The sequence below is a fragment of the Tachysurus fulvidraco genome, chromosome 7 (assembly GCF_022655615.1).
Source record: "Tachysurus fulvidraco isolate hzauxx_2018 chromosome 7, HZAU_PFXX_2.0, whole genome shotgun sequence".
NCBI lineage: Eukaryota > Metazoa > Chordata > Actinopteri > Siluriformes > Bagridae > Tachysurus > Tachysurus fulvidraco.
The window spans coordinates 8,670,253-8,695,974 of record NC_062524.1 but is presented as its reverse complement, the minus strand read 5'-3'; the positions used below and the strand labels follow the sequence as shown (position 1 = coordinate 8,695,974).

At 38.7% G+C, this 25,722-nt stretch overlaps 1 protein-coding gene and 1 pseudogene across 3 annotated transcripts in view; both read right to left on the bottom strand.

Moving 5' to 3' along the window:
* The window catches only part of zmym4.1 (zinc finger MYM-type containing 4, tandem duplicate 1), a 25,890-nt gene extending 168 nt beyond the window's left edge, over positions 1-25,722 (bottom strand). Inside the window, exons 1-29 of one of the 3 annotated variants that reach the window (XM_027133785.2) lie at positions 25,533-25,722; positions 24,017-24,219; positions 21,677-22,402; positions 21,327-21,416; positions 20,772-20,827; positions 20,516-20,686; positions 19,921-19,996; positions 19,444-19,693; positions 17,513-17,675; positions 14,556-14,768; positions 13,782-13,932; positions 13,355-13,470; positions 12,854-13,054; positions 12,029-12,179; positions 10,272-10,447; positions 9,991-10,159; positions 9,346-9,516; positions 9,002-9,036; positions 8,285-8,426; positions 7,920-8,032; positions 6,600-6,771; positions 5,472-5,672; positions 5,281-5,390; positions 4,962-5,109; positions 2,961-3,112; positions 2,733-2,847; positions 2,300-2,548; positions 2,070-2,211; positions 1-1,066 (exon numbers count right to left, since the gene is read on the bottom strand). The exon at positions 1-1,066 is cut by the window's left edge and continues 168 nt beyond it. In XM_027133785.2, the coding sequence (XP_026989586.2) occupies positions 853-1,066; positions 2,070-2,211; positions 2,300-2,548; positions 2,733-2,847; positions 2,961-3,112; positions 4,962-5,109; positions 5,281-5,390; positions 5,472-5,672; positions 6,600-6,771; positions 7,920-8,032; positions 8,285-8,426; positions 9,002-9,036; positions 9,346-9,516; positions 9,991-10,159; positions 10,272-10,447; positions 12,029-12,179; positions 12,854-13,054; positions 13,355-13,470; positions 13,782-13,932; positions 14,556-14,768; positions 17,513-17,675; positions 19,444-19,693; positions 19,921-19,996; positions 20,516-20,686; positions 20,772-20,827; positions 21,327-21,416; positions 21,677-22,367 (4,638 nt within the window). In that variant the 5' untranslated portion in view covers positions 22,368-22,402; positions 24,017-24,219; positions 25,533-25,722 and the 3' untranslated portion in view covers positions 1-852. The remainder of the gene's footprint in view (positions 1,067-2,069; positions 2,212-2,299; positions 2,549-2,732; positions 2,848-2,960; positions 3,113-4,961; positions 5,110-5,280; positions 5,391-5,471; positions 5,673-6,599; positions 6,772-7,919; positions 8,033-8,284; positions 8,427-9,001; positions 9,037-9,345; positions 9,517-9,990; positions 10,160-10,271; positions 10,448-12,028; positions 12,180-12,853; positions 13,055-13,354; positions 13,471-13,781; positions 13,933-14,555; positions 14,769-17,512; positions 17,676-19,443; positions 19,694-19,920; positions 19,997-20,515; positions 20,687-20,771; positions 20,828-21,326; positions 21,417-21,676; positions 22,403-24,016; positions 24,220-25,532) is intronic. The other 2 variants (XM_027133786.2, XM_027133787.2) reach the window with 2 other exon arrangements.
* Positions 15,549-17,327, bottom strand: LOC113634764 (annotated as a pseudogene).

The following is a 25,722-nucleotide window of genomic DNA, read 5'->3' as shown; positions in this document are numbered from 1 at the left end:
AATATCAAATGAATAAACACACATCTCAGTATAGGAGTTAAAGGATTTGTGCACTTGGACACTGTATACAAACAGATAATGCTTTATGATGCTCAAGTGATGTATCCTGTAGCACCGCTAAAAAACCTTCATTAGTATTTCATATTTATTCTTTTCAAAAAACACAAAACATGATTTTTTTTATAGCATATTAATTGTTTCAATGATTTAAAAGAGATTTGCTGGCTCAAGTAGTAATTAAAGAAAATAAAACCTGGACTCAAAGACAATCTGAGAGAGGAGTGAAGCATTATGTGACAACCATTGAAGCAGGGTCTGATTTCAAAAAATCTAACAAAACACTGATTGAAAAACAAAAATATCCTTACACAAAAATGTTTGAATCTTATGGCTAAAAAACTATTGTAGTGTTTCCGGATGTGTCTCTTTGTGACATGAATCAGCTTACACAATCAGGTAAATAAAAAACAGTTAGGATCATGCGTTGGCGCTCGGAACGTGAGCGACTCTTCAAAAAGGTCTGACGTTGTGATTTCAGATAGTGTGATGTTTTATTTAGTAAACGTGAACAGAATAAGGAAACAGAATAGTGAACAATAATCACATGACTGAAATGAAGATTGTGCGCTTGTAAATTTGGATTCCAGCTACGTTCTTCTTACTGAGCACCGCTACGTCCTCGACGGTGTCTCCGACAACATAACAAGAAACACAGCACTCAGCTCAGCTCAGCTCAGCTCAGCACAAAGTGGCTATGTAAGACAAACAGAGACGTTCCAGAGGATTTTTATCTCCTCCTGTTAGAACGCTGTTTTAAAGTGTCTGGTCTGTAGATTAAGCATCAGTGCTGCGTTATTCTGAATCAGTTTGGTTCTCTGGATCAGACACGTTTTGGGGTTTTTCTCTTTCCAGGTGGACTTCTCGAACGGTGAGGATGCGACTGAGCATGCTCTCCAGCTCGCTGTTGTCCAGTGCCGTGTGGGAGAACCACAAGGGGCTATTCGGGACACACGAGCGCTCTGGGCGCAGATAGAAGACAGACGTGCGTTGCTTTACCATGCCTGAACTGGAATAAGAAAAACAAAACAGCTGGGTTAACCTGCAGCTGTAATTCTTTCTTAACCAATTTCTCCACAACTACAAATTACCAACAGAGAAAAGTGAGAACAAAGAAAATGAATAATTTAGCTTTAACAGAGAACGAGGGACAGTTACAGGAAAAAAGGTATGAAAATATACATATATGTTAGTAAGAATTGTATTTAATTCTTCTTATTCTACAGTGAGTTAAAGAACAAAACGTTTTACATCTCTTTGCACATTCTGTCATACTGTATGTCAACTTTTCTGAATTTTTTTTATATATTGTACATCTTACTATAATGTGCTGTGTACTCTTTTTTTCCTTCTTTCTACAGCACAAAAAACATGTTTTATGTCTAAGCATACCCGACAATAATCATTCTGATACTGAAGCTTCATTCCACACGTTATCACTTGCTCTATAGCGACTACAAACCTCGCTTCCTCACCTCCGATGCCTCTTTTTTCCCCACCTCTTTCTAGAAATTCTCACGTTAGAGAAAAACCAGAAAAACAAAGTCATCTGTCCTGAAGACTTTTTCTGGCATGAAAAACTTACTGATTGTTACTGGAGACTCCTTCCCTAAATGTTAAATAAACATTTTTCCATGGAAATGTTGATATGTCGTTAAATAACAAAGATATTTGTTAAATCTGTTTAACAGTTTTATATTGTGCACATGATCATCATCATTCAGTAACCTACAGGTCTCTGTAACTTAACGGTTAATAAAGGATCAGTATAACATTAACATAAAACTGTGATTTGAATGAAAGATCACACAAGATTTGGCTTGCTGTTACTGAATATTCTGACCAATCAGATTTGAGAATTCTTTAGTGATCGAGTCACAGCGCGCCACCTCGTCGGATCTAATAACAGCCTGGCCTTATCGTGTCGTATTCGTTACTCGTGATCCAGTGCTACGATGTAAAGAATTCTAAGCAATAATTTATAAATACAGCATCAGAGATCACTTGCATACCATTTGGACAGATAGAACTCATAGAGTCTAACAGGACAGCGGAGAGGGTTTTCTGTGTTCTCCTGCATCTCCAGCACCACTCCTTCCTCCTCTTCCTCTTCTCTTTTCCTCTTGGCAGGGACACCGACTTTATCTTCGTTTGCTGTAAGAAGTCCATACAGAGTTGAGGGTTTAGCGATAATTGAAATGTTATTGATCAATGCTTCAGATGCATGTTTAACATCACTAACATGTATTTTTGTTGTCTTTGTGGACGGGAGGGTAGAAGCGGAGGCAGGACATCTTGTTCCCGTTGTTTTGTGAACGCGTGCAGCGCATGATGTGGGCGAAGGAAAGGCGCTGGTGCTGTGCTGCAGTCTTAAAGTTGAAGAACTTGGTGCAGAAGTAAAGCAGAGTGTTGAGGAGCACGCTCGGGGAGAAAGCGCCCAACTGCTTACACTCCCACAAATACTCTTCCTCCACTCGAGAGTACACGTAGCCTGTGCATGCACACACGTACAGCATCGCAACACAATTTTAAATCTTTTTTTTTTTTTTTTTTTGCAATTTAAAAAAAAAAATAATAATAAGTTCAAAACAGAAGAGAAAAGGAGAAATATCTTTATTCCTATATAAGTAATAAGTGCTTCTATAGATCACTAATATAAACTATATGTTTCTTACCACTTGGAAGTATAGTGGGTTTCCAGCCTTTTAATAAATTAGACATAGTTTGACTGAATTTAGTGTAGAAGTCGTCAGTGAAGATGTTCTCCATCCTGCTGTTTTCAAAAAGGTACTACACAGGAAAGGAAAGAGAATCAGACCTAGAACCGTGTGCTTTATTTTTAAACAGTCTTAAATTATTCCGCATTATATTCTGAATAAAGCATTTTGAATGAAGTTCTGTACCTGCTGAATGCCTAAGCAGAGGTAATAGATGCTGTCTGGTTGGTACTTTTCTCCATTAGGGCGGCAAACTTCGCTGATGAACTTCCAGAGGCCGTAACTTAGTTCAGCCGTGCTGCACTGTAACAGGTCCTCCTTTATTGTAATGTTACGTGCTGGTTGTGTAAATCAGAGAAAAGTCCAATTTTAGATAGCGACGTGTGTTATATATAATGTCCCCCTAAATCTGGAAGTGTTATAATATGTAAGTAATAAGCGTGCATATATAAGTAATAAGCGTGTATATGTAAGTAATAAGCATGTAAGTAATAAGCGTGCATATGTAAGTAATAAGCATGTATATGTAAGTAATAAGCGTGCATATGTAAGTAATAAGCGTGTATATGTAAGTAATAAGCGTGTAAGTAATAAGCGTGCATATGTAAGTAATAAGCGTGCATATGTAAGTAATAAGCATGTATATAAGTAATAAGCGTGCATATGTAAGTAATAAGCATGTATATGTAAGTAATAAGCGTGCATATGTAAGTAATAAGCTTGTATATGTAAGTAATAAGCGTGTAAGTAATAAGCGTGCATATGTAAGTAATAAGCGTGCATATGTAAGTAATAAGCGTGTATATGTAAGTAATAAGCGTGTAAGTAATAAGCGTGTATATGTAAGTAATAAGCGTGTAAGTAATAAGCGTGCATATGTAAGTAATAAGCGTGCATATGTAAGTAATAAGCATGCATATGTAAGTAATAAGCGTGCATATGTAAGTAATAAGCGTGCATATGTAAGTAATAAGCGTGTATATGTAAGTAATAAGCGTGTATATGTAAGTAATAAGCGTGTAAGTAATAAGCATGCATATGTAAGTAATAAGCGTGCATATGTAAGTAATAAGCGTGTATATGTAAGTAATAAGCGTGTATATGTAAGTAATAAGCGTGTAAGTAATAAGCGTGCATATGTAAGTAATAAGCGTGTATATGTAAGTAATAAGCGTGTAAGTAATAAGCGTGCATATGTAAGTAATAAGCGTGTATATGTAAGTAATAAGCGTGTATATGTAAGTAATAAGCGTGTAAGTAATAAGCGTGTAAGTAATAAGCATGTATATGTAAATAATAAGCGTGCATATGTAAATAATAAGCGTGTATATATGTAGGTTTGTAAAAAGGTAAATTAGTACCTAAGCTATTAAGTAGGTCAGTAGACGAGAATATAAGGTATGTGTGTGTGGGGGTGGGGGTGGGTTAAGTATGTAAATAGGTGTATGAGTAAGTTATTAAGTTAAACATTTAGGAAAGTTATTAGTATGTAAAAAGTTCAATAAAAAATAAGCAGGTCATGTGTAATTTGTAATTTATCAAGTAGATAAGAAGGCAAATAATTAAAGGTGGGGTGCACAATGTTTGAAAGCCAATGTTGACATTTGAAATCACCTAAACAAACACGCCCCTAACCCAAATGGGTGTCACCCCTGTTTTGATAGCTCTGCCCCACACATACACAACCCAGGCAACTATTATGGCAGAACCTGCTGGGGCAGCTGGCCGAGGGGATATTTTATCAACAAATGAACTCAATGAGTAATGCTATGGTAATACAGGTCAAATGCGTTTTTGTAGTACTGTGTGTTGTACCGTGAAAGGTTTAGCTCCGTTTCACGTGGAAGACGACGTTCAACACCTAGAACCCGAGGCAGAGGTAACGGCAGGTATCCTCCATGTCAATGTTTCAATCGCTTTCTGCTAATGTCACACATGCGCACTGAACACTCTCTCCACCGCATATTGACAAGATACGCCCCTTTCTGCTCATTGGCTACACGTTTGCTTTGTTAGTCTGCCCGACTCAGTTTTCTGAAGCATGTTGCCAACTTTCTGCGCCCCGCCTTTAAGTTATAAAGTAAATTAATAAGTAAGCAGGTAAATAAATGAGTGATTAGACAGACAGACAGACAGACAGACAGACAGACAGACAGACAGATAGATAGATAATCAGCCACGACTCACAGCCAAATTTGGGCATCTCTATATTAGGCTGTGTTTCCCTCCAGCGTACCCAGCTCTTCCAGGCCTGAACGCCGTATTCAGTGTGCACTCCGGTCAGGTGAGGAACATCAGCTGCTGATGACTGAGGAGCTTCTGTGCGTTTACGGGCCTGCGTTTACATACATCATACACTGAGCTCTCAAAAGGATACATCAACAGATATATATATACACGTGTAATACCTATATAAATGTAGGTGTAAAAGTTAAGGACAGGTGTGTCATGTTACTACTGTGATCAAGTGTGATCATGATAAAGAAGCTGCCTGTGATGTACATACTCGTTTTTTCTGAGAGAAACAATCACGATTCTTCTTGCGTATTTTGGACCTGGGGGTAGATACGAGCTTGTCTTCTTGCGTGCAATGTTCCGAATGCTCAAACCTCTCTGCTGTTAAAAGCCAACCAATAGAATATCAGCAATCATAGTATATGTAAGAGAACTGAATGTGATGCGCTTCACAGTCCTTACCGACGGGAAAATCTGCCTCCAGGTCCATTTGTGGCTCTTGTGGATGTGGGCTGGGAGACTGTTGTGCCTGTCTGGGTGTTGGCACCTTTTCAGACTCTGAGCTTCGTCCCCATCGGGAAGTGCTCGAGATGCTGTCGTCCTCCCAACTTAGGTGGCTGGACAGGGCTTCCAAATCGAAATCGATAAAATTATCATCTTGGTCTGTGTGAGTGGGGGGAAAAAAAACATCACACCAACATAGTTAATTCATACTAGCTCTATTTCTACAAGTAAACAGCAAATACAGACCATATGTGGTGATACCAGTCTCTCCTAGAATTGTTCTGGATTTTTAGCCTATGAAATATGATTGTTGCTATAATGGGCTGTAAAATATTTAAACCTCTTGATCCTGTTGATCCTCTTGTTGTTAAAAGCACATGCAATATATTCTAAATGATTTTTCCTGCAGTTTCACTTTAGACGCCTGGTAGATTAATTCATGGTGTTATAATGCAGACTCACATTACAGCTCAGGACATTCATCATAAAGGCTTTGAATTAAACAGGACTTTTATAGAAAATTTACAGAAACCCTAGAGAGAGAAAAAAAAAAACACCTTTTGTGCCTAGTTACTAATGTGCTGTAATACCTTTGTTACCTGTTTGGCAGAGATGAGAAATGTTAGTTTCTTACAGAACGTTTGTTTGGTTGTTGTTCTAACCGATTTTAGCCGATTTTTTTCATTTTTTTTAAGTTCAGCTCAGTGGTGCAATCAACACCAGATGATGGCACATGTGACCTGCCAGTGTACTTCACAGTTACTATTGGGATCAATTTAAACGGTTAATTATAGATGATGATCAAATCTATACCATCTATCCTATACCAGACGAAGCGATGAATTCACCTTAAAAGCCTTTTAAAAATGCATGTAAATCTTCAGCAATATTTCTTTTTAATGTTATGTTATTTAATTAACTTTGATACAGAAGGAATTCTGGTTTAGAAACAAATCTAGGCACGATTTCAAAAAATTTGCCTGACTTGTTATTGATGTCATGCAGAATCGAGTGCCGTGGAATATTCAGCTTTAATTCATTCATTAAAAAAAAAAAAAAAAAGCTCCAACTCTTTTGTTCATGCACCTCCTTGGGAGACAGCTTTGTCCTTCTCACTGTCCTCTGCCACCATCTCTGCCATCATGATCAGGTCAGCCTCCAGCGGGTTGTCTGGAATTCTCTCTTTGATCTTCTGAATGGTTTCTACTATTCGCTCAGCACTGTCCAGAGTAGTTGGCAGAAACATGGGCACTGGCACCTACGGTGAGAAAATAGACCAGTCATATTAATGAAGCTCTTCGGTACTGTTGGTCAGCTGGGCAGCATTTTACCATAACAAAACTCATTCCTGACAGTCATCTAATTTGCAAATCCCTTCATCTTAAATCAAAACCTTAATTAAGAATCCTTTATTAACAGGATGGTCACTTATATATCGTTAAGGCACTGACTAACGTGCCTGGCAATGCGATATTACATGCATCGTCGTTTTGAGTGTCCATGCTAATATTTCAGTGCTTGTCACATAATAAATCACTCCTCTAAACTTCCTGTAATTAAAATGGACTTAATTTAGATTTATACCTTTTGATTTACACATCTAACATTAGAATGTACACAATAATTTGGCAAACAGTATAGTTTTTTACCTGCGCCACTATACTAATTATGGCCTACTGTGTAGATTCATGACATATCAACACTGCAAAAAATACAAGGGGGTGAATACTTATGCAAGGTAGGAGTGCTCCGATAATAATCGGACGATAATTGCTTTGGGAAGTTTGATCGGCGGACTCTGTAAAGGTTTATTTAGAAAAGCCGATCAGATGACGCAAAACCTGCGAGACAGATTTTTTACGTGCTGCTAAAATGGCTTCACCGGTCTGACAATTCTACAAGGTGTGTGAAAAAGACAATACTTTAGCAAACTGCAACCTGTCTAACGAGTAAGTTCCACAGGGCAGGAAGCACCCAAACCACTTCAACACCTCCAACCTCATCAGACATTTGATGGTTAGTCACATAAAGGAATATAAGCAGTTTACAATTACGGCTGCTATGTTTTAAGCTGATAGGTTGCTTGTTAATAAATACAATTGTCAATTCATGATGTTCGTCTTCAATACTTAAAATACATTGTTGTTAAACATAGTTTAATAAATAATGCTACATGATCAGGCTTCGAAAAAAAGACCCTGTAATCGTTGATCGGTATCGGACGAAACAACTTCTAGTGATCGGAGATCAGTGATCGGCCCCAGAAATCCTGATCGGAGCACCGCTAATGCAAGGCACTGTAGATAATGTAGAATAGCAGTGCGTTGTACAGAACAATCTGGAGTGAAAGGAGTTAAGATGTAAGTAATAACTATACTGATTTATACTGGGCAAGAAGCAGCTCACCGGAAAAGGAAGTCCAAGAGAATATGGTGTGTACTGTGTGTAGAGGTGCATAGGCACAGGAACAAACACTGGCACCGGTACGGGTAACACTATTACTTCAGGTGGGGTTTTATCTGTGGAAAGATTTGTGAACATGGTTGTATTGTATCATTAAGCATATATGTTATAAAGGCAAGTAAGGCAATGTTTCCCAAACTGGTCCTCTGGGACAAGAGATGCTCTACATAGTTTTTCAACCAAGATCTAAACATCTGTAACAGGTGTGAATGGAACTGGGGGAAAAATAGCAAAACTGTACCCAAGGATTATTTCAGCAAACACTGATCTAGTTCTCTGTGGGATTTTTATGGTGATTTGCTTAGTACCTGTTTGCGTGTTAATATCAGAAGTGTTGGGCTTGCAGGACGTGCCCTTGTTTTGGTTCATCGGTTTGCACAGTAAAGCTTTGTTCTTCAGGATTCTCGTCGGAGCAGAGGGCGTCTTCACGCTATCTGTCTGCGTGCTGGCCTACAATCAACGATATATATTTGTGTTCGTTAGTTATCGCTAATACATACGATGTAAAGCTGATCATTATCTGGAATAACGTTTCTTGCTCACAGAAGTCAGATCATGGCCATTGTTGCAGAAGCTACAGTACTCTAACATCGTGTCCTAACAACAGATGGACTCCACTTTTCTATTTCAAGCTGTACTGCTGCACCTCTGATAACAAGAAACTCATTCATGAAACATACGAGTAGAAACAGAGCCAGGTCCTGCCAAATGATTCTCTGGGATTTTCACGCAAAATAGAAGACGATTTGAAAAAACAAAGATTCTCAGTGAGCCCAATAAATTCTCCTTCCATCTATGCCAAGGTTTAATGCTAAAAAAGGTTTAAAGATGGTTTTCTGCTCAATGGAGAAACGCTACTCTGTGTAAGGTTGTAGTGCATTTTCAAGTCTCGGTATAAGAGCTATTGCTTTTCCAGCTCACTTACATTTTGAGATTAGAAAATGCAATTCGACAGAAGATATAAACGTTAAAGACATAAGATATGAAGAAATACGTATTCCAGTATTGCCACATTTTATACTTACATGTCCTAACAGCTTCACAACAGAAGGTACAGTTCCTGAAAAGTAAAAGTCAAAATCTTAGGATTGGACAGGGAAAAAAAAATAAATTAACGGTTAAACTGACCTGGCTGAGGAAAAGTTATAATATCAATCGAGAGCATGTACAAGGAAGGTTGTGCATGAACCGAGTGTTTATGTTCTTTTGCCATCTTTTCACTTGATCTCTTCTGAATATTCACATAACGGTAGGTGAATAAAAAATTCAACAGTTACAATTTTATTGTATTATTATTATTATTATTATTATTATTATTATTATTTAAACGATTCAGAGATCATTTGAACCATAAAAAAAGAAAGAATACCTTGCAATGCTGCATTGCCCAGGACACTAGGCTGTCCATTGGTGGCGCTAGATAGTGAGATAACATTGGCGATAACAGGCGTGGCCTCGTTTGAAGCCAGTGATGGAACAGTTGTTATGTTGGTGGTAGTGGATTGGATCACAGGTGCTATAGAGATTGGCACTGTGGAGGCTAAGATAAGACGAAAGAAAAAGTAGTCATTAACTGCTTCATAGAGTCAAGAGTAAATATAGAAAATAATTTGGATACAGTCTTTAACCAAAAAAAAAAAAAGAAAAGATTCTTAGACTATTTTTGACTTTTATTACCCAATAACCAGTTGTTTTTTTTTCCAGCAAAACAGTGCAAAATTGTCACCTTTTTTCCCCACTAGATCCCAAAGCTGAAATTTTCAAATTCATCACATCCTGCATTCTTTCCCCTTCGGTGAAATGCCATTCCCTGATTTGTGAATTATGTTCACTTTTGGATGGAATGTTTGTTTAGTTGAGAACGATGTGCAACATCCAGGCCACTGTAGCAACGGCTGAATCCTGGATGTCGGCACCTCTGTGTATGTGGTGGAATGTCTGTTTTGCTCTATGTAACTAATCACACTGTAGTTTATTTTTGGGACAGGATCTGTTTAAACAAAACCTCTCTTACCTTGTGTAAGGGCAGGTTTGGAAGCACTTCCAGGAGAGGTTGTAGTGCATGCTTGATTACTACAGAAGAGCATCAGACACTTCAGATTGCAGAAGTGTTTTATTTCATTCAGCCATTTGACCGACTCCGTCATCTTCCTGGCACGCCTGCACGTGCTGCATTTGGCCACCTGCGTATTGCAGAGAAACACTATTTACGTTCTCTTTTTTAACAGAATTAACTTCATTCTACGTATGAGCAGGAAAATGAAGAGGATGAAAAGATTCTGGGTTTTTTTTTACCTCACAGAATAACAATGTGTACTGAGACAGGCATTCGTTCCCACAGAACTCCTCTTGTTTACCAGAAAAGATGCTGGTCATGACAGTTTGAGAAGTGCTGCTGCAGTAGAGGCAGTTGCGACAATGCCTCTTTCCCCAGCGTTTAGCAAGGTCATGCTTGTAGAGGAGTTTGCAGCCTGTGGATTAGAATAGAACAGAATAGTTTTGACTGTATTTTTATAATCACACCCTCCAGTGTCACCCATATGAGGATTAGGTTCCCCTTTGAGTCTGGATCCTCTCAAGGTTTCTTCCTTTACCATCTAAGGGAGTTTTTCCTTGCCACTGCTGCCTAAGTCACCTCAGACACTGCTCATTGGGGATAAATACAAATACATTGTGAAAAACCTAAATCTATCTAATATATCTTGAATTTTTTATTCTATTAATCTTGATATTATTCTTTATATTAACCTTCTGTTCAATGTTTATGTTGTGTAAAGCTGCTTTGAGACAATGTCAATTGTAAAAAGCGCTGTACAAATAAACTTCAATTGAATTGAAAATAGAAGCCTTTATTTTGTCATGTATACATTACAGCACAGTGAAATTCTTTCTTCGCATATCCCAACTTTGGAGGTTGTGATCCGAGCACAGGGTCAGACATGATACAGCATCCCTGAAGCAGAGAGGGTTAAGGGCCTTGCTCAAGGCTTCAATGGTGCTGGGGCTTGGACCCTGATCCTCCGAACAACAACCCAGAGCCTTAACCACTTAAGCCACCACTGTAGACACTTAAATTCTGCCATATTTATTCCAATCAAGCAGAAGCCACACCTGAGTCCTGTTCAATTGGTTGATCTTGGCTTTAGTACTATGGAGTACTCTGCTTGGTTGGAATTATAAATCTGAGCTAAATTGGACACATTAAAATTGGACTAAATTGGACTCTGTTTACCTCTGAACTTAAACTCTCCCTCAGGCTAATTTGACCACTATGTTTGTAACAAACTAAAAAAAAATGAAAGGTTACACAAAATAAAATAACTTCAACTTGGCCATAAGCCTATAACTTCAATTTTACAATTATTTCCTAGTATGCGAAATTATTGTCACTCCATAATGTAGTATTATTATGTCATTAAGTTCATTTAAATGCAGGTGTTTGGTCCAAAAACATACCACGATTCTCAGAGGCATTTCTTCAATGTACTATAAGCATCACAATATGTAGTTCTGCAGCAAACCACAATATTGAATTTTTTATTGCCATTAAAAATATTACTATTATATATCCTACATGTTTCTATTAATAATATAATTTAATATATACACACACATTTTCATATTTTAAAAAATATGTAATTATTTTTTTTATAAATTTGTAGCTAAAAAAATTTGTCCTTAATTTAAATTTATTTCAAAATTCTTACATCATTCAGTTTGTAAATACTTAATAAAAAATATATATGAAAAAAATTAAATGTAATTAAAAAATGGCAAGAGAGCCAAATCCGGTGCAAGACTTACTTTTTTTTTTTTTTTAACTAAAGAATATTACACTAAAACAAATGTTAATCACTCCCCTGTGTCTCAGGGGTAGAAGGTCTGATTGGGTGACCTGTGCTCTCGTTCTAGTAAACCTTAATTATCTGTGGTACAACTGAAAGTCTAACCACCTAAAAATCACTGCTTCCTTATCATACCACAAGCTTTTTATAACTTCCTGCCTTTGTCTGAGAGGCATCAGAGCCACATTCTACAAAGCAGAACCTCACCTTCACTACAGAAAGAACAGTCCACGTTGTTAATCCTCTTCGTCTCCTTCACCACCTTTTCGATTTTGCAGTACACACACTGAGCCATGATGTAGTGAGTTCTCCTGAACTCATCGGTGCATGTCTTATCACAGAACACGTACATCTTTCCCTGGAACGTTATACAGAATAGATTTAAGATCTCATGATATATAAGGGCCTTTTTACACCTGGTCACTTCATGTGTTTTCTCTGATCCGATAGCTATCTGATTTGTTAAAACTGTTCTATTTACATTAGGCCACGTAAATGCGTCTCGGCGAATCGGATATCGATCTGATCTTTCTACTCCCGCCCAAAATGCAAATATATTTTACCTCATTTCCAGGGTAATTGAAATGGAACACGCTTTGGTGTTTGCGGTTGCTACAAAAAACAGCATTTACTGATTGCTGCATTTTAAGACCCAACGAGACCCCTGGGTGAATGATCGGAGCCAGCGCTGGTGGGAAAACATGTTTGTTTATGCACGACTCGTGAGTCACCTATGAGTGACGTTCTTCCAATTGGGAGGAGTATAGCGCTGACGTATGTGGCTTGGACAACCACATTCATTTACACCTGTCCAGTTACATCTGAAATGCGTCCCAGACCACCTCCTGAAGTGGTTTGAGCGATCGGATTTATATCCGTCTCGAAAACGTTTCGGAGGGCATTTACACCTGGTCTTTTTACGATCGGATCGCTATCTGATCACAGAAGACGCATGAAGTGACCAGGTGTAAAAAGCCCCTTAGAGATGACAATAAAATGTCCGACACAACACAGGAATGATTATGATTTTACCTTAAATTCCATAAGCTCAGGCTTGGAGAAGAATAAACGCTGACATTGTGCACAGGAGAATTTGGACTCTGAGGGGCTTTGGGTTCCGCTGGACTCTGTAGATACAGACTGCACTGTGGGGGAAGACTTCATCTGAGCTGTGTTAACTGAAGGGGCAACATTAAGCTGGTTGCTCTGAGTATTTGTCTTGTTGAAGGCATCCTATCGAACAGAAAACAAGGAATATACGACAGAAAAACCAAGACGAGTCTTAATCTTCAACCATTCCTCAGAGAGAAATTACAAAAGGCATAAATGGTTTCAAGGAAAAATAGAGACAGTTTTGTTTTGTTTTAAATTCTGATAGAAGGACAGAAGACCGTAGCTCACATCCAAAGTGATAAGGATGAGGACTATGACTAATCTCTAGCACAGAATTTCATCAGCTAATTTGTTTCCTTCAGTTTGTATAAATGTGTGTGATGTTTTAGATACGCACTATACAAAAAGACTGAAGCGTACCTGAAATGATATAACGCAGGTGAAGCAGCAGAAGTTGCGCATGGTACCGTCGGACATGGCGAGGTGATACTGAGGCACAAGAAACTTCTTACAGTGGTTGCATTCCAGTGCAGAACCTTAAAGTGTGAGAGAAGGAAAGGAGAGAGAGAGAGAAAGAGAGTGTGAGTGAGTGAGAGAGAGAGAGAGAAGGAAAGGAGAGAGAGCGAGAGCAAGAGAAAAGGAAAGGAGAGAGAGAGAAGGAAGGAAAGGAGAGAGATAGAAAGAGAATATTGAAGCTAAGGAGGCTGCATCACAATGTCTTCCATCATAAACATTTACATTTGTATGTTCAGCTTACTCATTATCTACCTTTTACCCCTATTTATATTTTTATGATCATAACCCACTTTCCTGTAAATTGCCTTAAACATGAAGCCGAACTCTTTACCTGATGAGCTGACCGTTTGTACTTTGTGAGCAGTCACACATGCAGTGCAGCAAAACAGCTCGGTGTTGCCCTCCGAATTGATGTTTTCCACCATTTCTTTCGCGACACGATAAACTCTGCACATCGTACAGGGCACGACCTTGGTGTACTTCTGCAGAGATTGTGCGAGAACACAAAATCAGTAGAAAGTATGGGCTAGCGATAAGGCAAGAGTTTTGTAGTTAGCGAGCTCATTTTAAGGGGTCCACATCCACATTATTTCTAAGCATTCATGACCCACAGTTTCAAATTGAAATAAACATACATTTGCAAAATTACAATGCTTTTATAAATCAAATAAACATATAAACATAGGCTTACTGCATCTAATGAGAAGACGGGGGTCTATGTGTCACATCAAACTAGATCAGGGATTTAATAAACTTTACTGACAGTCTGATTATTCTAAACATGCACCGCCGCTGCGGGACAGCTGAGTCTCTGTATGTGATAAAAGTGTGTAAGTGTTGAACAAGTGAGTGTGTTGGACATAAGCGAGGATGTATGCTGGACATGAGAGAACACTGAATATGGAAGACATGAGGACATGTGGTAAGAGTTGGCTGTGGAACAGTGGAGAACATAGGAGCATGTGTGTGTGTTGAATGTGGAAGCATGGTGAACATGTAAGGCTGTAGAAAACCCCGTTTCCTATCTCTTTTGGATTTTTTTTCAGGAATCACAACCGAACACCCGAACATAGCACGAAAAGCCGTCAAGTGATCCAAAGGCTACCTTTTTAAAGGTGGAGAAACAGTTTTGTCTACAAAACTTCTTAGCGGTGCCATCCAATAGCAAAGTTGGGCTCTTGTCCTCGCCGCTGTAGCAGTAACCTCCACATGTCGTGCAGCAGTTCATGCTGAGCTTATTAGATGAGCGGAATTGGTGAAAGCAGGCGTTACTGCACAGCTTATAGACACTGTCCATGAAGTTCACCTCATGGCGAATCTAGGGAAAGAAGGTTAACGTGAGGCTTACAGCTATACCTTACTGAGTAAATTTCGACAAATATCTTCAACAAAGTACATAAACATATACAGTAGGATGAAATATACAGTATAAGCATTCAGCAGCATGCAAGCGGTTCAATAAAAGTAAATGTTTAGAACAGTAGTTTCAACAAAAAACGGGATTAATCAAGAATTTGTTCAGAGCATCAAGTCATTCTCAGGCCATCTAACCCCAAAGAGGAAGAAAAATGTGTTGTCCTGACAGGGAACATGAGCAGGAAGTTACCTGTCTGAAGGAGAAAACGGAGTGTGCGGATACAGATGTGGCTATTAAGAATGCGTGTCTTTTGTGCAGCTTCACAGGAAACGATACACCATTTCACACGGATTCCTGATGACTTGTTTTTTAAGAATTTAAATACCTGTGTTTGTGCTTCACACAATATCCACCAGGTGGCGCAGAACCCAATGTCCTACAGGTATAGACCAGATTGTCTAAAGCAGGGGTCGGCAACCTTCAACACTCAAAGAGCCATTTGGACCCGTTTCCCACAGAAAAAACAAAAAACACAGGGAGCCACAAACCCTTTTGACATCTAAAATGAAGACAACACTGATCGGTTTTTTACCTTTATGGGACGTATAGAAAAACCGTAGTGTGTTGCATTTATGAAATCAATGAACTGCTACCGAGTAAACGAAATATTATTTCTGCAAGCAAACAAAAATATTTTGAAGTTTGAACTAACTTTAACAAAAAAAGATGCTGGGCTGAAGATTACTTTCAAATAAAATGTTCAATTGTCTAATTCGGTCCTCTGAATGAATAATCAGCTGTTTTAAACTCTTCTGAGTGTCTATGTTACAGATATATAATCAGTCTATACAGTTAACAAAGTATTTTATTGTCTGTGGTGTAAAAGATGGATTCATTTGACTTGATACTTGGATTCATTTTAATTAAACAGCCTATTAATGTATTCGTTGCAAGCAAATCGTGTAAGTTCCTCGAACCAGAATTTGTGTTCGGCAGCAACCGAGTCCGAATTTGTAGATGGTTTTGTTTCTTTCCGGATATCGTCTTTCAGAGCATGCCACACAATCTCAATGGGATTCGGGTGGAGTCTTCAGCAGTGTGCTTGGGATCATTGTCTTGGAGGTTTCCCTAATGTACTTGGCTGCAGTTTCTTTCACAATAGCATCTTCAAAAAAAGATTGGTCCATAATCCCTTCACAGACCGCGATAAGACCAGGTCCCGGTCTGGATATTGCTCCCCAAACATGACGTTTCAGGGGATGATTCGGCTTTGATTTGAACATACGTCTACCTTTCTTATGAAATGACATGGTAGCAAAACGATCAGAAGTCACTGTTGTTTCATCAGTGAAAATGACATTGTGAAACAACTTCTCGTCGATCCATTTTTGGGCTCGTTGGAGACGTTTCTCTTTATTTTTATCTCTAATCATTGGCCAATTTTGAGATTTTCCAGACCTTAACCCAAGTTTTTGCCGATACTACATATTGATCTCTCACGGATGTCCACTCCATTGTTATGCCATAGCTGCTTTTTCACTGACCTTGAGGACATTTCATCATTTTGTCTAGTGATATTCTCTATTGCCGTGACAATGTCCGTGAAAGCAAGTGCAAAAAAATTCAATAAATATCTGATACTTTAGGCACGAACAAAAACGAGACATTTGTGGTAGCATCTTGAAGGGAATAATGTACAAGTTCATTTTGCAAGGTTTACGTTTCTGCAGTGTTCGTTCTTTGTAAAGTCTTCTTATGGTGCTCGATGTTGTGTGTACATCAGTAGAGTTCAGATGCGGGGGGGATTTCTCGAATGGACTTTCCAGCAATGCCAAAATAGTGATAATTTTAACTTAATGCTGACGCTAAGCCTCTGTCGATAGAAAACATCTTGAAGTCAAGTTTACGTACTCTCTCTCTGTCCAGCCTTCGTTACACTAGCCACCCAGCATTTTAACAGTTGTTGTTTTTGGGAAATTATTTTATATATCTAAGAGCTTCACTTTTTTTTTTTTAATAAGAAAAAAGTAGAGGTCCTAATGGCTATGGCCATAAATAGGATATCGAACGAGTAAAACGTACACGGACTATTTAAAACCCATTTGTGAAAGTTTCAAGTATATAAATACCGCAGCATCAACTACCATTATATATATACACATACATATGCACACACATACATATATATATATATACATACACACACACACATATACATACACACACATATACATATATATGTATGTATATATATATATATATATATATAAATAATGGTCCTGTACAGAATAACGTCTGTACAGGACGTCACAAAGATGTAAATTCGACTAAAGTGTATACTCTAAAAATGAAAGATCCCAAGCATATTACTGGCTTCAGTATACGTGACCGAGAATTACACACAACTGCCCTCTATTGGTCATGTGTTTTCTGTGCCAGAGAATCACACACAGTTACGCGTGACGTGGCGAGAACTCTCGGGATCTTATTCTCCGTGACGCACGTTCTTACTTGCCACATCCGTACACAGGATTTTACAGTAAACTCCACACACACCTGGAGAAAAATGTTGCTACCCGTTTGATTTACTCAAAATGAACAAGTTAACTACTGTATATAATCAGTTAATACCAGAGTAATGATAGATCTTTTGGGTGTATCTTAGAACGCTAACTCGTACTCAGGTCTGTCCTTCAAGAACTTACAGTGCAGGATTTGAGACACATGCTGCATTTGGTGCCAAGTGCAGAATTTGCACTGTCCTTCTTGTAGTTAAAGGCACTGAGACATTTCTGACTGCAGAAATCCTTTAGTGATTTTGTTAAATCCACAGCGGCAGTGACGACATCCTTTGGGTTTGGAATACTTCTGCACAGATAAAGGAAGAAATCCATGATCAGAAACAATTACCGTATTTTCCGCACCATAAGGCGCACCGGATTATAAGGCGTAGTGTCAATTACGGGGTCTATTTCTGTACTTAACCCATACATAAGGCGCACCGTATTATGCTAAAATATACGGTCTACAAAAAAGGTAACAGAAGCAAAACGGTGAGTTTAGTTGAACTTTATTCTACTATTGATGTTGAATTCTATCGCAGCTGCTCTATTCCCGTTTACAACTGCGTAACTGATAGCCTGTAGTTTGTATTGTGCCTCGTAAGCATGTCTTTTCACTGGTGTCATTTTTGGGGGATACCTACCGGAGGCGTGGCGGAGGTAAGCGTACGTACTGTACGTATGACGTAATGTTCTCTGATTGGTTTATCGCTGCCAGTGTACGTAGTGTATGTATTACGTCCCTGTGTCAGCGGGAAATGGTCGGACAGTCAATCAAGCGGAGCGCTTACTAAAGTCACACAACAACATTTTTACAGATTTTTGGAACTCGGTGCACACATAAGGCGCTCCGGATTATTAGGCGCGTGGCCGATTTTTTAGAAAATTTAAGGCTCTTAGGTGCGCCTTATAGTGCGAAAAATACGGTACTCTGACAAACATACATACGCACACGTATAAATGCATACATGCTTACTTTCAGGTCTGTAAATATTCGAACATTCAAAAATTATTTTTATTTTAGCCTTTTACCACAGTGTACTAGAGCTAGTGCAGAATTTGAGCTGTAATATGAGGGTATTTACACTTAAACATTCTCTGAAAGCCAATGTTGACATTTGAAATCACCTAAACAAACACGCCCCTAACCCAAATGGGTGTCACCCCTGTTTTGACAGCTCCACCCCACACATACATACACAAACAACCCAGCTATTATGGCAGAACCTGCTGGGGCAGCTGGCCGAGGGGATATTTTTATCAGTAAATAAACTCAATGAGTAATACTATGGTAATACAAATGTGTTTTTGTAGTACTGTGTGTTGTACCGTGAAAGGTTTAGCTCCGTTTCACGTGGAACGCGACGTTAAACACCTAGAACCCGAGGCAGAGGTAACGGAAGAGGCTAACATCAGACATACGCACTGAACACTCTCTCCACCGCATATTGACAAGACACGCCCCTTTCTGCTCATTGGCTACACGTTTGTTTTGGTAGTCGGCCCAAATCGGTTTTCTGAAGCACTTTTCAAACACCCCGCCTTTAATTAGGGTGAATTGTGCAGGAATTATAGCACTTTTTATACGCGCCCCCTTGTTCTTTTAAAGGACCAAAGGAAGATGGACAATAAGCTGTTCATTTACATTTACGCAGATGCCTTTATCCAGAGCGACGTACACAATTGCTTTTAAGTCTCTATTGATGACAGAATTAGGATTCCGTCTACCTAAAACTGTCCAGGTTTTTTTTTTTTTTTTTTTAAACATACACATAAACCAGGAGGGGAAAAGTGCTAGTTCAAGTGTTTCAACCGTTCAGCTGTTCCATAGCCAGTGTAAGTGTTATTCCCTTATTAATTCACAAATTTCATGTAGATCTAGAGTTGTAGCATTTTCAGTTCAGTCCCAACAGTCTTCTAAGATTATTACTTATGACGCCGGCATGATGTCAACATGATGTTACATGAAGTTACACACGTTCGCCGACCTCAATACTGCACTAACTACGAACTAGATTTCAATTTAAAATGCAAGGTTATTACATTTAAGGTTGTGACTATGGCACACGATTCACCTGTGGCAGTAATAGCAGGATTTTTTAGAGCCAGGAATGGGCACAGACTCGGCGGATGAGCAGCTGTAGAGGCAGCGCGGTGAGCAGTAAAGCTGAGAGCAGCCTTTGCGCTGGAATGCTGTCTGGCCTTTTAGCAGGATTTTTTTACAGCCTGAACACACCACACACAGTGACGTGGCAGAGCTTGGAGACGAGACAGGCACGGAGGTGTTTGACGGGGCTTTTGATGCCGCGGCCGCAACTGGAGATCCTGCACAGAGATAAGAAAACTGTTAAACATCCTCGACATTGTTTGTTCTTCTCTTCCTGCAGCAGTAAAAATGCTGATCAGCTGCATTAAATGTTTCAGATAAATCATTAATTGTGACACATGAGGTATATGATCAAAGTTTTATAAGATATAAAAAAAAAAAAAATCTTGAATGTATATAGAAAAAGTCTACATTTGTCTCTCAGAATTATCACACGGTTTTCTACCTAATGCCGTAGAGCTTCCACCGACCGAGAAAACGGCACTGATCTTGATCTGCTCTGAGGTCTTCTGGCCAAACTCCTGCACGTTTGAAAACAGATCCATCAATTGCAAGTTTTTAGCATGAATCTTTCACCACTTGTCAAGAAACACGGCAAGGAATTCATTAAAACGATACCACAGTGCTGCTGAATTCTCACTTCTGATTGGTCAGATGGTACTGATTATATTTCTATAAGAGCAGCTTTCGCTGTAAGGTTTTATGTAATGCAAATCACAAATTTGTATCGATGAGCTTGATCTAATTTGTTATGTTTTCTATAATATAGATTGTAATCATTTACATCTAATAATAATAATAATCAGTAATCGTTGCTATGGTGAATCGTTGTGTAATGTTTATTTTGTATTTTTCTGTCTCCAGCATCAGTAGACTGTAGCGGTTTTAGGATGAAGCTGGAATTTTAGGCTTTCTGACAGAAATTCTTTTACCCAGACATGACAAGTAATAAAACGTGGTGGTTATTAAGGGAACAACTGTTTAGCTGCTACGACACGTGACAATAGAAACAAACTTGATTCACATGAGCTACAACATACTTCAGACGTATCTGGTTCATCCTTGATCTTTTCAGCTGGAGCCTGAGGCCCAAGAGCTTTCTCATATTCCTCATCCACAGGTTCATCTTTGATCTTCACAAGAGGGGAAGTAGGAGTGGGAGTCGTCGTCTTTTTCTCAGCCTCCGGTTCGGGATGAACAGAATGCTCTGGCTGGGAAGGAAATGACATACATCTAAAACATTGCATTCTCATTAAGAGTTCTGCTTTACGAACTGACTGTTGGTCACATGCTCACTGTGTGTCCTGGAAGGTCATTCGCCAAATCCTTTACATCTTGAGTTGGATGGTTTTCTGTTGGACAAAAATAAATGACAGGAAGTCAAAACACTCACAGAATAATGTAACCTAGAACTGTGGATCTCCAGGTAGATCCTCCAGTGTACATACTTCCAATTTGGCTAAAATTATGCTAATAGGCTTTTATTTTATTTTATTTATTTATTTTATTTTATTTTATTTATAAAAAGAAGCAGCATTACGTTTCTTCACGATGTCTATGTGGTAGAAAAATATTTTTTTAATAATATTAATACACCGTACTCTGTATACATTGTATTGTATTGACTTGCTTTACTACATCATACGTACTGTATACAGGCTTGTTAAAAACAGCCCGAGCCAAAAGCCAAGAACCAACAGAAAGCACTGTGGTCAATTCGGTGAAATAAGTACCATGAAATTAACTTCCAATTCGTTCCTAATTCTGTTATGACTCAATTCTGGATTTCTGTTTCATAACTCGTGACAGATATTTAAAAAGTAAAGCTCATGGTGAGTACGATGTCCATACCTGCTTTAATCAGACTTTCAGTCGAGTCTTGTGATGTGCTTTTAAAAACCGTCTCGTCGAATGGGATTTCGGTTTTAGCTTCAAACAAAACTGGGGAAAATGAGGGAAGGAAATAATTAAACTCTGAATAAAACCAGACAGGACAATCCTGGTGATGCTAAAATGTATTTAAAACAGAGAGTACTTAATAATAATGTATGCATATGAAGGTAATCGTATGCCATTTGAATCCTCCAAACCAGTGACTGACGAAGCCAAATGGTCACAGTATCAACCTGATAATGTCTCCGGTTGAAATGACCATTCAGACTTAGACATGCTCTTTATTTTTTGTTTGTCTGAACACTTACCTACGTTCACAAAAGACTCTGCATCCGGATCATCCACCTGCATCTTCTCTTCTGGGTCATTAGCATCCCTTGCTTTTCCAGAACATCTGTCGTTCTTAACGTCTTCTACTTCAGGTGTACCATCTAAACCGTCCTGTCTGTTTTCTTTCATTATTTCCAAGTCTTTGGGTTCCTGATATTTCTCGGACCTCTCGTGCTCCGTTTCATGATTTTCCTCTGATGTCTCCTGCGCCATCTCATGTCCCATCTCTTCTATATTTACCTCATCCACCTCTTTTACTTCATTCTTCTTGTCAATAATATTCTTATCTAGATCAGAAGCTACCTGTGATATGGTCTCCTCTACCTCTTCCTGACTGGTATTATTCTTCTCCTCAGCCGTATCTTCACACTCGTTCTGTTCTAGTCCACAGGTTTCATGCTTTGACACCAAATCCTCCTCTTGTATGTCCGTTCCTTGTGGACTCGTCCCCTCGTTTTCAGCCTTTTTTTCTTCCTCTTTTTCATGGCTAATCTGATGGTCTTCCTCAACCATGTCTATTTCTACTTTGACATCCTCCTGTCTTTCATTCCCATGTTCCTCACAGTCCTCCTTTTGCCTGACATCTGAGAGATCCGGGCTGAGGGAACTTGTGGGATCTACAGAACTTACACTTGCAGATTCCTCTTCGACAAGCAAAGCAGTGTCCATCTGTGTATCTGTCTGTTCTCATATATATCAGAATTCTGAAAGACAACAGATGCATGCTTGGACATGAATAACGTTTGTCCATATTCCAAACCTGGTCAGCAAACATAGCTGCTTCACTCATCTAGTTAGCCTGTTAGCCTGGTTAACGCTTTATTTGTGAGGTATTTTGTTATAGGTTCAACAGTCACCGATTACAAACTTTCTCAAGCAAAATACTATTTTCTGAATATTCACATCAAATATGTAAATAAATGTTAAATCAGGATAAATTGTAAAGCTGTAACACACTGACTTTGGCTTAACACTGTGCCCATTTTAGCAAAGGATTAGCATTTTTCATAACAAGCCTGCAAATGTTAATCCAATGTAACACTGGTGAAGTATTAATTTTGTTATAACAACCTCACTAGGGCTGATCAAAAATTGGAAAAGAAGCACATTTCATAACAACTCCTTGTATCTTGACCCAACGCTGACCCAATGTTGGCAACAAGATGTTCTTATCATAATAAACATGCCAGAACACAACCAATGGAGATTTCATGGTGGCTGACCTGCTGGACCTGGCAGTCTGATTTTACATGACATTGGTCCAACACTGATTTAAATGTGGCTGAAATTTTGCTGGCTCAGCGTTTGCATCCAAAATGTTGGGATGTTGGCTAAAAGTCTGGTGGCCCGATGGACATAATTATATTTGGCCAGTGTTGGCCCTCATTAATGACTCTACAGAACGGCTGATGTTGGCATTAAGATAGTGAAATTAATTTAACAGTGGCTGACAAAATTCTATTGTACTCACCACTGGAACGGCTGACACTCGCCCAAATAAACTCAAATTGCTCTCTGAGACATTCACAATGTGTATAATCTATGCAGTGAAATTGTGACTAAAGAAACTTTTTGCGTGTATATTTATATATATATATATATATATATATATATATATATATATATATATATATAAACTTTACATACATGATCACCTGTATATAGAGACAGAGAGAAATTTATGTATATAAACTTATATACATAAATTTCCTGTCTCTCTCTCCCTCTCTCTCCCTCTCTCTCTCTCTATATATATATATATATATATATATATATATATATATATATATATACCTTTTTGTTTATATAAATGTAGATTTAAGCTTTTGTATATATAATTTGTAATATATTGTATATTTTTTGTATATCAACTGTGTATAAAAACTTTTTGTATACACACACACACACACACACACACACACACACACACACAAAGTATATATATATATATATATATATATATATATATATATATATATATATATATATATATATATATATAAACTTTACATAAATGATCACCTGTCTTCTTTTCTCAGTTCTCACAGTGATTTAGTTTAGCAGAGCTTATAAACACATGTACACAATGTATACAAACAGCAATAACACTCAGACCTGTTTGTTTATACTGGGACTCGTGGCTGTAATCCGCAAGATGCAGTCAACTGTCTAGTGTACTTTATGTTCAAATTCAGGGTCATTTGGAATGAAACCTCGTTGTGACGCAAAAACAAAATAAGCATCAGCAGCACACATTTCAGCCATTTGTACAGAGCAGCTAAACTACCCCCAGTGCAAGTGAGGGTAAATATACTCACGTCAGTCAGCTTGTGGTCACGCCAAATGACCATGCAGACGTCTTGTACAATAATCTGCACACTGTGAGAAGAGATGCGTAAACATGAGAGACGGAGATTAGGGACTAGAGCGTGGCGAACTCCCGCTACATTACTTCCGCACGTTGTTGTTGTTGTAGTGCACTCCCCTACAGTACAGGCCTTCGTGTAGCACACTGCGCCATCTGGTGGTCAATATCACGATTCCGCCAGAGACAACGGAGAAGTTTCATAATAAAATAAATTATTTAAATTAATAAAATAAAATTAATTAATTAATTTAATTAATACATTAAATTAATAAATTAAATAAAATAGATAGATTTATAGATAGATGGATAGATAAATGTAATAAATAAAATAAATGCAGGTTTGTATATTGGCATCATAAGACCCAAAAATATTTTCTGATTGAACTAAATATTAATATTATTCAAGTAATCTGAACAGCTGTCTCCCCAGGCGCCTCTCTATAACCTAGCAAGCAGCTATAATGAAGGTTTCCCTAATGTTACCATTTGGTTACTCTTTATTTTTGTTTTGTTTCCAGCAACGTTCTTGCAATGTTCTCTTACACAGGGCAGAGATCAATCATTGCTTTTTATTTTGTAACTACAAACAATCCAGGGAACATTTTTATAACGTTTTCTTACAGGAGGTTCTCAGTCAGTACTGAACTGATCACGCACACACACTCTCACACACACTCTCACACACACTCTCACACACACTCTCACACACACTCTCACACACACTCTCACACACACTCTCACACACACTCTCACACACACACTCTCACACACACACTCTCACACACACACTCTCACACACACACACACTCTCACACACTCTCTCTCACACTCTCTCACACACACACACACACACTCTCACACACACACACTCTCACACACACACACTCTCACACACTCACACTCTCTCACACTCTCTCTCACACACTCTCTCACACACTCTCTCTCACACTCTCTCTCACACACACACACTCTCACACACACACACTCACACACACACACTCACACACACACTCTCACACACACACTCTCACACACACACTCTCTCACACACACACTCTCTCACTCACACATCTCACACATTCTCTCTCTCACACACATTCTCTCTCTCACACACATTCTCTCTCTCACACACATTCTCTCTCTCTCACACATTCTCTCTCTCTCACACACACACACACACACACACACACACACACACACACACACACACACACACAGAGTCAACTGTGTACACTGCACTTGCACATTCACACAACTGATGTTTTGCACACCACATTTTAATACCTTATCGAACTGCCGCTATATAATATATAAGTGTATATATGCTCACAAGAACCCTCTTTCACATAGACCCTCTATGTGCACATTATAATGTATGTTACACAATATTATACAGTATGTTATACACAATGTTCTACAGTGTTTTAACAGCTACCCCCAGTGCAAGTGAGGGTAAATATACTCACGTCAGTCAGCTTGTGGTCACGCCAAATGACCATGCAGACGTCTTGTACAATAATCTGCACACTGTGAGAAGAGATGCGTAAACATGAGAGACGGAGATTAGGGACTAGAGCGTGGCGAACTCCCGCTACATTACTTCCGCACGTTGTTGTTGTTGTAGTGCACTCCCCTACAGTACAGGCCTTCGTGTAG